General features: G+C 39.9%; 1 protein-coding gene and 1 long non-coding RNA gene across 2 annotated transcripts in view; one reads left to right on the top strand and one right to left on the bottom strand.

Moving 5' to 3' along the window:
* Nucleotides 1–307: 307 nt before the first annotated feature.
* On the bottom strand, nucleotides 308–6,102 carry LOC138973278 (uncharacterized). The gene is made up of 3 exons (XR_011457946.1): nucleotides 5,992–6,102; nucleotides 2,172–2,228; nucleotides 308–556 (listed from the first exon to the last, which is right to left on the bottom strand). It is a non-coding gene; the product is annotated as an uncharacterized lncRNA (long non-coding RNA).
* LOC138973277 (uncharacterized) overlaps nucleotides 4,192–11,335 on the top strand; it is a 7,379-nt gene continuing 235 nt past the window's right edge. Inside the window, exons 1-2 of the mRNA XM_070345997.1 lie at nucleotides 4,192–4,357; nucleotides 8,951–11,335. The exon at nucleotides 8,951–11,335 is cut by the window's right edge and continues 235 nt beyond it. Of these exons, the coding sequence (XP_070202098.1) occupies nucleotides 4,353–4,357; nucleotides 8,951–10,244 (1,299 nt within the window). The 5' untranslated portion in view covers nucleotides 4,192–4,352 and the 3' untranslated portion in view covers nucleotides 10,245–11,335. The remainder of the gene's footprint in view (nucleotides 4,358–8,950) is intronic.

The raw sequence follows: 11,335 nt of genomic DNA, 5'->3' as shown, positions 1-11,335 counted from the left end.
ACCTATATCTAAGCTAAGCCCTAAACGTAAATTACGCAGCACGCAACCTTCCATGACTGTAACCTTTTCTTTTTCCAAGAGTAAGTCGATTCCAGTTTGCATCCATTCTCCGTTTACATTGTGGTGTCGGTGCTTAAAACTAGTTTCGTTTGGAACTATCAAAACCACAATTAAAAGGTTCTAAAAAGTTCACATCTTTGTTTCTGCGAATCTTGTTAACATTCTTGATGTCTAAAAAAAAGTTAAACTTCTTGGCCGGGGAATGTCCCGGAATAAAACCTATCAGCACTGTCGTGTTATAATTTCTTTTGCTTGATAAGGAAATTTTCAATGGCCCAAGGTTCATCGCGTCTTAAACACAAAGGAGAATGAACGTACTGATCAGAATTTGGCATTATGAAAGCACTACCCCACGTTCATTCTTTACAGTAAATACGCAACTATTATCGGGAAGAATATATACCTTTGTCTTCATGTTTATGCCTGTAAATCCGCTGTTCTGAAAATAAATCTGCTCCAACAAGCGTCTCGTCTTGTACGTAGTCTTCTTCTTTATCTGAAACACACACACACACACACACCCACACAAACACACACACACACACCCACACAAACACACACACACACACCCACACCCACACACACACACATACATATATATATATATATAACATCATAAATTGTGAAAGAAACAATTGAAAGTCAGCAGAGACTTTCTTCCGAGATTTGTTCAAATCTCTTAGCAGAGAAAGAGAGAGAAATAAATATACAAACACACACTCACACACACACACACACACACACACACAAACACACACACGTATGCACGCACACACACACACACACACACACACACACACACACACACACACACACACACACACACACACACACACACATGTGCGCACATTATTAAATGACGTTTTCTTTTTCTTTAGCTGGGAGTGTTATTCGTATGTCTCAATGACTTCATGTGTCTTTTATATTTTCATACCTGTGTTTAAAGACATTAAACATACACGTATTTTCTTCAACTGTAGCAACACAGCAGATGCATTCCGTTATTTCTTATGGAAGTCATGCATCATATCTTTTGTTATCTTTTTTGTGGAGTTGGGTCACGTCTTTGCCTTTTTGCCGTTTTAGCAGTTTTCAGGTTTCACATGTAGCATTATATTAAACATAATTATGCACAATATATATATGTTTATTAAAGGTTTGTTTACCTGGCTCGTAGCCCAGTGAGCCGTTTTAAGATACCCCTTGAATAGTACCAATGACGCTGCCTAAATATGACCTAAGACACTTTACTTAAAATCGTTCGAGCAGTGTACACGCATTGTTAATTTGTCATGGTTTATCGCACTTATGCTCATAAGTGTCAGAACTGCTTTTTTATGCACTGTTTATGTCTTTTCACTACAACTCTCTGTATAAATACTCATTATAACCAGCAAAGATTATCTCCGTGTATGTACGTTGTCTGTTTCAATGCCACTTTTATGACACACATGCATGATTTTAGTACGTCATGTGTAACGTCATCGCAGTTATAAAGTCATTACACAGTCATGAACAGGGTACGCAGACCTTAGGTTTTTGTGAAAGATAAGTGTCACTGATGTGATCTCATGCATGTATAAAGTTTGAAAAGAAAATGCGCCATATTTTGGTTTTTTTCACCCGTGGGAAAAGTAAAGTTGCCAACAAATTGCTAATTAACGTTTATGATGTTTTAGCGCCCTGCTCTCACAGAATGCAAAGCAAAAAAAAAACCCCACCGCCAAACAGAAGTTTGCCTTTTTCAAAAAACTGTTATTTGACGTGTTTCGTGTACTATTCCTTTGATCAATTTGTTAAAATCCTTTTAGCTCACAAATGCAAGGGTATGACGATAATGGCCAACTTGATGTATTTAGTACATAATACTAATCGGCAAAAAAAGCTCATTTTTTCACGTACATTCTTGCTGCTAATGTTAAAATGCGGTATCAACCGTCCAAATCATTTCCCTACTTAAAGGATCAAGCAATTATTTTTTCACGAATCCAATCTAGAATCGTGGAGACCACATGCACACCAAATTGAAACCAAACATATCAAAATCAATACCAATCTTTTATAACAACGTACAAGTCATTTATATTAAAGAAATTTTGCGAAATACGTACAGCGGCTGAGGTTCTTTATCCAGTGCGTCTGCTGTACCTTGAAACTCTGCGCCATCCCTGCAAACACACACACACACACACGCACACACACACACACACACACACACACACACACACACACACACACACACACACACAGACACACATACACACACACACCCATCCACCCCAAGACACACACACACACACATACACAATAAGTTCTGTCACATACTTAACTAGTTTTATGTTATGGACACGCATACAAATCAGATAGACTGCCGTTCCAACAATAAAAACAAAATAACCCACACCCAACAACAACAACAAAAGGATCGTCCAACTAAATAAAATACATGGACTAAACATGCCCTGGAACTCAGTGGACGGACGAGATTGTGCAGTCCAAGCGTGATCCGTTGAAAGGTGGAGTAAAAATCAACTACTTTTGATTTAAAATCTGTGACACAACAATAATAATGTGTTGTATAATATTTTTTTAAACGTTGTCACGCACTGAATAGGTGGCACACTTTTTACATTTAGTCAAGTTATGACTAAATGTTTTAACATCGAGGGGGGAATCGAGACGAGGGTCGTGGTGTATGTGTGTGTGTATGTGTGTGTGTGTGTGTGTGTGTGTGTCTGTGTGTGTGTGTGTGTGTGTGTGTGTGCGTGTAGAGCGATTCAGAATAAACTACTGGACTGATCTTTATGAAATTTGACATGAGAGTTCCTGGGATTGATATCCCCATACGTTTTTTTCATTTTTTTGATAAATGTCTTTGATGACGTCATATCCGGCTTTTCGTGAAAGTTGAGGCAGCACTGTCACGCCCTCATTTTTCAACCAAATTGGTTGAAATTTTGGTCAAGTATTGTTTGACAAAGCCCGGACTTTGGTATTGCATTTCAGCATGGTGGCTTAAAAATTAATTAATGACTTTGGTCATTAAAAATCTGAAAATTGTAAAATAAAAAAAAAAAAAATAAACGATCCAAATTTACGTTTATCTTATTCTCCATCATTTGCTGATTCCAAAAACATATAAATATGTTATATTTGGATTAAAAACAAGCTCTGAAAATTAAATATATAAAAATTATTATCAAAATTAAATTGTCGAAATCAATTTAAAAACACTTTCATCTTATTCCTTGTCGGTTCCTGATTCCAAAAACATATAGATATGATATGTTTGGATTAAAAACACGCTCAGAAAGTTAAAACGAAGAGAGGTACAGAAAAGCGTGCTATCGTTCTCAGCGCAACTAGCCTACTACCCCGCTCTTCTTGTCAATTTCATTGCCTTTGCCGTGAGCGGTGGACTGACGATGTTACGGGTATACGGTCTTGCTGCGTTGCATTGCGTTTAGTTTCATTCTGTGAGTTCGACAGCTACTTGACTAAATGTTGTATTTTCGCCTTACGCGACTTGTTTTTTGTTGCTTTAAAATCATGCTTTGGTGCATAGTGCCACGATAATATAGCCTTTCCTCTTTCTATAAAGCATAACCCCTGAGCTCTGTGTCTGTTGTCCTCCGCTATTGTGATACACTTCACTGAAAACAAGTATCAGAAGCAACGACGCAGAAAAGTTCTTCTTCCTCTTCAGCACACACTGTTCAGAAAGCTGATCAAACAAGTGCACACACGAACTAAAAATAAACGTATTATCGCTCCGAAACATCCACGCGCACGCGCAGAATAAGGGACTGGGACATTAATGTCAGTCAGCTTTGATCGACATCCTTGCTTTTGTGTCAGCTTCATCAATAGCTTGGTTCGATTCAAAGTAAGCTCAACACAAAACTATACATGACATAATTATGTTTGTCAAGAGAAACCACGAAAATGTCAATAAAAGCAAGGATGACGCCCCCAACTATCTCTAGGAAATTGACCAATGTAGACAGCGCAAACCGTGAGCAAACAAAACTTTCTTGTTCTCTCCCGTATAAGAGTCATACTAGCAGGTACAGTTGTTGTTATTTGTGTCACTAGTGGGTCGCCGCTATCGCAATGCATCTTGGTCCTAACACGTACGTCGAAGGCAATTCAGCCGCCACACAGACAGATATGTTAATGAGTCTGTCGATATTTCCTTGGAATGTAAAGACTGCGTACGGTTTAATTTATCCGGTGGACGGTCATTACAGACCTGTGACACACTGTGGTTCAACTTTTACCATTTGCAAAGTATGAAGTGAGTATTATTGCTTATGCCACTTCTCTGTGCAATGAAAAACCATAGCTGGATTCATGATTTTTAGTTGGATGTCATGTAGATACTTGGCTTGAAATACTACATGCGAACCGAAGGCAGGTACATGTATTCGATTTTGTCTGGAGCAAATTCCCACTACATAGTTTAAATAAAAAGTGCAAGATAAAGAGTCTCGTTGTTTGTCTGACGCAAAACCTTGCAACCTAGTGCCGCGCCACCCATTAAATTCAAATGCATTTAGTTGGAGTAGTTCCATAAACCGTTTTTATTGTCATCCTTCTGTTTGTCCCCCCCCCCCCCCCCATTTCTTTAAACAGCAGAACCCCGCTATTTATCCTTTAAAAAAAAAATGCAACTGGTTGAAATTAATTCGGCACAAAATCTCTTTGCCCATTTTCCATGACGTGATTATGTGTCCATATGCACAAACATTTTTTTCATAACATTTAAGGTCTAGAATTGCTGGACATAAAAAGGCAGGCAGGCACATGCTTTTGCTGTCGAGGCTCAGAACATCGAAAAGCGGTTCATACATATAATATTATTGAACACAAGAAGCTTGAAGGACTCGCTTATTACTCGAAATTACTGAAAACATATCCAATCACATGTTAACATAATGTAGGGGAAGGGCTCCTAATATGGACCGGCTCCTAATATGGACCACCTCCTGTTCTGACAAACTAACGGCGCTAGAGCGCTCAAAACAATTTCATTGGCTGTATTCCCCCTATCTGGATAACTTGCACATGTCAAAACATTTGCAGAAACACAAACCTCAAAACCGTTAGGCTTTTTCTCATTTTTTTCACTTTTGGCAGGGTTCATTCTAAATTTGCCGCCTAAAACGGACTCGTTTCTGTCCACAGCCAAAGCTTTTATCACACAAAAATTGCTAAATATGACAGCTAAGACCGTATTTGTTTCATTTTAGCAGTGTTGACCCCGAGTTTCTACTGCAAACAATAAAATAATAGCAAAATCTCAAAGTGTATGTGAGTCCCCAAATATGGACCACCTTCAACAAATCGACGAAAATAAAATTTAAAGGCTATTTTCATTAATTCATTAAGAAGCTTGCTGGAAATAACCTATAACTAGCCCTCCAGATTTCAAAAAAATATAACAAATAGTCTTCTTTTCGTGGAAGTTGATAATTTCACTTTTTTCACTCTGTTTTTGATAAGCTTCTTTAGTTTCCTGGTGTGCTTCAAATAATGCTCTCATCAACCCGAAACAGATCAATCTAAAGCATATTTTAATTAGTCTGACCTGCACACTAAGTTGTATCATGTTATTTTGAAGTTTTGGGGGCTTTTTAAAGTGATTCGTGAAGGTCGCTTCACTGGTCCATATCAGGCGCCCAGGCTCCTAATATGGACCATTTGTGATTTTTTCTGTATTTAATTTTTGCTGAATGTCTATCAAAGCTATTTCACTCTAATTAGGCCTAACGGTTAACCTAAGAGAGAATGACTACCAAACACAAAATGAAATTTCTTCGCAAGAAAACAAGCTAGTTATCAGCATGAAACAAAAAGTGGTCCATATTAGGAGCCCTTCCCCTAAATGAACGCAATAATGATGATAGAAAGGAACAATTTAGTACTTACCACATTACCAGCTTCGTTTAACAATCAATTCCTGCTATGGTGTAACAGTACATTTTATACAGTTTGGAACTGTAGCTCACCCGCACAACGATTGCAGTGACACTGAGCAACCCAAAACAGTATGATTAGTTCCCTGCAGCGCATTATGAATAAACCAGTCCTGCCGGTTGAACAGGATCGATCTACTATAACGCGCAGGAAAATCGATCCTGCATGCCTAGAACTTTGGAAAAGGGGTACCTTAGTCAGAACGTTTCTCACACGGCGCGTCAGCTATTCAAGGAATGAGATCATAAAATCGAAGAACGTGCTTTTGTTCGTGTGTTATTCACGTGTGCGTCATATGTTGTTCCCCCATAAAAATGTCCCAAAGCGTCATGACAATTACATCAGCTACTGCTGTTTTTCAAGCTTTTTATTAGTTTCTATTCTTCAGAAAGTGTTCTGTTTCTCCCCCTCTTCAGAACAATCCAGTAAGAATCTAGTTTCTCAAGTAATAGTGACCCAACAAATTGCAACTCACAATGATGCTAACAACTTCTACAGCTGGAGACCGAGCTACTATATGTGACCCTCCACCACGAAATGAGTCACATGTCACCTTTGCATGATTTTCATATTTTTACATTTTCCTACCGAGTTTTTTTGCTCTATCCAGTGGTGAAAACCATTTTAGAAAAGAGCGAAAACTGATCGAGTTATAAGCCTGTGACTAAGGTGACCCTCACACTGTTACCAGACACTCCCCGGATTACCGTGCGAGGTGACATGCGACTCATTTCGTGGTGGAGGGTCACATATATTTGAGGTACATTAACTTCTGGATATGCATGAAATATTCACAAAGTGGCAATATTGTAAGTCAAATTGTGTGCCTTTTGTGTTATCTAAAAAACAAATTTTAAATTTGGGGGTCGACTCAACCGAACGACGTTTAGCATTGAACGCCAGACATACCTACCTGATTTAATCCCTTAAATCGAGTTAGTTTGGCTACCGCTCAATTTCAAACCACGTACTGTTCAGACGATCCCCGAAAGCCAGGACATTTGACTTACAAACCGGTTACTTCTTCGACGGATTATGCATTCACTGACGTTAATGTACACCAAATATGAAGTAACTCGGCCAATAGATGAAGAAGTGATTAGCACTTTTGCAGGGTCACCCTGTACAATATGGAGTGGTCGGCAGTCAGTGGCAGTCATTGGACCAGAACATGCCTAACAGCCACTCTTTTCTGTCCCTCAACCCCATCCTTGACACTCCTCCCCCTCCCCCTCTGAGAGAGAGAGAGAGAGAGAGAGAGAGGGAGAGAGGAGGGAGAGAGAGAGAGAGAGAGAGAGAGAGAGAGAGAGAGAGAGAGAGAGAGAGAGAGAGAAAGAGATGGATGGATGGATGGATGGATGGATGTTTTATTGTTCTAATCAATGAGTTGATTTTGACAATTTTCAGACAAATGAAATTGGTGCATAAAACGAAAATAATAAGGGTGAGATACATTGGGCTTTAAACATAGCCTACACATGCAAATAAGTGTGGCAAAATAAAGAAAGAGTCTGCCAAATGTTGAGACATAATCATGAAAACATAGCTTGGAAAGATGATATAACTGAGAGAGAGAGAGAGAGAGAGAGAGAGAGAGAGAGAGAGAGAGAGAGAGAGAGAGAGAGAGAGAGAGAGAGAGAGAGAGAGAGAGAGAGAGAGAGAGAGAGAGAGAGAGAGAGAATACGAATACGAATGTTTAATTGTGGTGAGGATTCGCCTCTTCACATGGGAAGGGGGGATACTATAAGATGTTTGATGGGTTGTTGACAGACCAGCTTTTTTTGTCGGTCCGAGGGGGAGCATATCGTCTTTTGCTTCATATTTATTGACCAAGGCCGAAGGCCGCGGTCAATAAATATGGAACAAAAGTTGATATGCCCCCCGAGGATCGACAAAAAAGTTGGTCTGACAACAAACCACCAAACATCGTTTTTGTCATCATTTTTGGTAGTGAGAAAATAAGTGCCAAATCAACACAGGGAGCCATGCTTTGAAACACAAGTTCCGTGTTGATAATACATGTTTTGGTGCCCCTGCACGTTGTTGCAATCAAAGCTGGCGTGTGAAAGCAACTTTCTGTGTTTTGAGTTCATAAAATGTTGGGATAAGTATGTCAGGTTTGAGGATGCACAGTTCAGTAGGTTCCTCTCAGTATTCCACCCCCTCGGTTTTCAGTTGTAAATATTAAGCTTAGTGATCGAATGTGGAAGCTACGCTGGGTCAAAGGTGACATAAGATTTGCGTCGTGCAGAGAAGGAAAGAATTGCGATCTTGTTTCCGACTCATTGCCTCTTTGTTTTTCATTAGACCTGTCATTCTGCTTGCTCGGCTTTGTTAGATATTTGCATATCTTGTTGCCATGTTCTTTGCTTTTATTATTATTTCTTATTTGCGCTTCGTTTATCGTTACAACGTCTTGTGCACGGGTCAAAATTTGTGTGTCAGGAGTCAATTGGTTTGACTTGAACTTGAAGTTCGTGTTTCTCCGAACGTCTGTGTATCGAAACACAGATACACGCACTCCATGACTTTGTAAGAAGATAAAACATATCGCTAGGTTTCATTTGTTTTTGATGAATGTATGACCTTTCACGAAGTAGTTTTGTTTTTTGTTTACTTTTGCCAGTTTGCCAGTTCGTTTTTGGAACTTTGCAAAGCAGTGTCGTTTGTTTAGGTCTGGCGAAACGCCAATAAAAAGAGCCGAAGAATCCCCGAGCGTTTCTATTGGGTTTGCTTTTGATTATTCATGTATAACCTGCTTCTTGCAACTATGGTAACCGAGGATGTATTGCATGGGGAACATGAGATTTATTTCCCAGGTGTTTGTGAATAAAAACTCGTGAAAATGATGACAAAAGTACTTTATTTGAGTAAACATATTTTCAACTATATACTTCTGATTTTTTTTCAGCGTGTGCTTCACGTGTGACAGCTACAAAAAAGCGGGAGATGGGAAACTTTTGCTTCGGTACGGCCTTGAAGACCTTGTCAAAAAGAAGGGGAAAAAAGCTCGAAACACCCCCATTGAAGAGTTCACGCAAATTATTAACAGCTTTTTAAATGGACGGGGTGGAGAGATTATTATTCATGCAAATGACCACAATCACATCGATGTGTTTGATCAGAAAATTGATGAAAAACTCCAAGCGCTCGTTCCAGACGACGCCCTCTACCAGGAAGTCTATGAGCGCTACTTTATAGACAAAAACCACGTCGAGTTTCGAGTCATTCCACGTTCTGCCCAAAAGCCACATAGCACTTGGGATTTCAGAACAAAATTTTCAGTAAACAAAGGCATCGTCGACCCATCACATGGACACATGCTGCATCTCTTTGATATCATTTCTGCTGCTGCGCATATACCGTCAGTTTCTCTTGCGAGCAGAGGTACCCCTTGTTTCAAGTACGACGAGCAGGTGTGCATTACGATTGGATCCGTCGAAAAGCCTCTGCATGAAAATATTTCCACTCAGTTCAAAGCTTTTGGGGCTGATTGTAAACAAGAAAACATCAAGATGTACTGCTGGGATATATCAAAGGCATACATTTCAGCCTTCAGTAAAATTGTTGGTGGAGGATCAGTATACATTGGCGTAACGGAGGAAAGCGAGCCTGATTACAAATGGACAGAAATATCTGATTCAAGCAAAATACCTACAGATGTTGGTAGTTTCAGTGTTGACCCTAATGGAGGCTTTAAACTGTGGAAAGAAGAGCTCGAGGACCAAGAGGGCAATGCATACATCGTCTACCATACAGCAAAACCGGAGCATGTTCCCATCAAAGAAAAGAAGACAGGGAAGCTCATTGTTAAAGGAGTGGATTTGAAAGCTGGAACTCAAGAAGAGATAGACGCCTTTATACAAGGAGTAAAAACATTCGTGGAAACAAATGTGAAAAGAGAAATGATGTGGATTGGGCAAAAAGCACCAGGATCACGTGTGACGGTGTCATTTCACTCTGTCCACGGTGCTCCAAACAACAATCATTACGTGATTGAAATCAAAATTGACTATTACCATGGACTGTGCTTTCGCCATCCATCTGGGCCACTGCTGTTCACAACTGACATGCAGAATGGAGAAATAAAGAAAATAGAGGTGGGCGCAAAAGCCTGGAAGGAGCGCTACGAAAGCATGTTGCGTGCTGAAGGCCTGGACACACTCAACATTTTCCGGACGGCCAACCCTCATACCAATGATTAATGTGGCAGTCCAAACAAAAAGCGTAATCACATGAATTTTACGTAGGTTATATTGAGAAACTGATCTTATTTTAGCCTAATGAAAACGTCATGTAATTACGCCGCTATTTCCAGCCATATCGCAAAGACATGTTAACATATTTTTTTTAAAAAGCACCTGAAACACAACCAAACGTGTGTCTGCTTTCTAACGAAGTCTGAGCTAGGTCAGTGTTTTGTGTGGCAAAAAATTACACTGGGCAGATCAAAAATGTCCATTTCCGGCATGCATGTGCCGAGTTAAATGTCGGGTGCCTTTGCCTCTGAAATCTCTGCGCAAAACGTTGCATGCCGGCTGCAACAGCGTTCCCTCTTTTGCATTGTTTGCTACGGGTCACTGACTATCAAACCTTTTCTTTATTTGGTGTTTAACGTCGTTTTCAACCACGAAGGTTATATCGCGACGAGGGAAAGGGGGGAGATGGGATAGGGGAAAGGGGGGAGATGGAATAGAGCCACTTGTTAAGTGTTTCTTGTTCACAAAAGCACTAATCAAAAAATTGCTCCAGGGGCTTGCAACGTAGTACAATATATGACCTTACTGGGAGAATGCAAGTTTCCAGTACAAAGAACTAAACATTTCTTACATACTGCTTGACTAAAATCTTTACAAACATTGACTATATTCTATACAAGAACCACTTAACAAGGGTAAAAGGAGAAACAGAATCCGTTAGTCGCCTCTTACGACATGCGGGGTGCAGAGAAATAAGGATGTGGAAAAGAAGACTTTTGGTAAGTGAAATAAAGGTGATGGATCCAGTCAGGTAGAAATAAGACAACAAGAAAAAAATTGGAAAACTGCAGGGAATAGTAGGGAGAGTTTTCTTGGAAGGAAATATAGGTGACAGGACTGGTAAGGCAGAAATAAGACAAAAGAAGAGAAGTAAAGGGGTGGGGTAGCTCTGTTTAAACGCTCCCGCCGCGTGAAGGCGACCCCAGCGATCGAAGTCCAGGGAAGCTGACGCATCATCTCATATTTTATTATCACAATAGCCGAGGGCCCCTAGTTATACGCTTATGAAGCAGGGGCGGATCAGTTCATTTTATGGG

This window comes from Littorina saxatilis, linkage group LG8 (genome assembly GCF_037325665.1).
Source record: "Littorina saxatilis isolate snail1 linkage group LG8, US_GU_Lsax_2.0, whole genome shotgun sequence".
Lineage (NCBI taxonomy): Eukaryota > Metazoa > Mollusca > Gastropoda > Littorinimorpha > Littorinidae > Littorina > Littorina saxatilis.
Note: the sequence above shows the minus strand (reverse complement) of the source record. Positions and strands in the feature narration are given on the sequence as shown.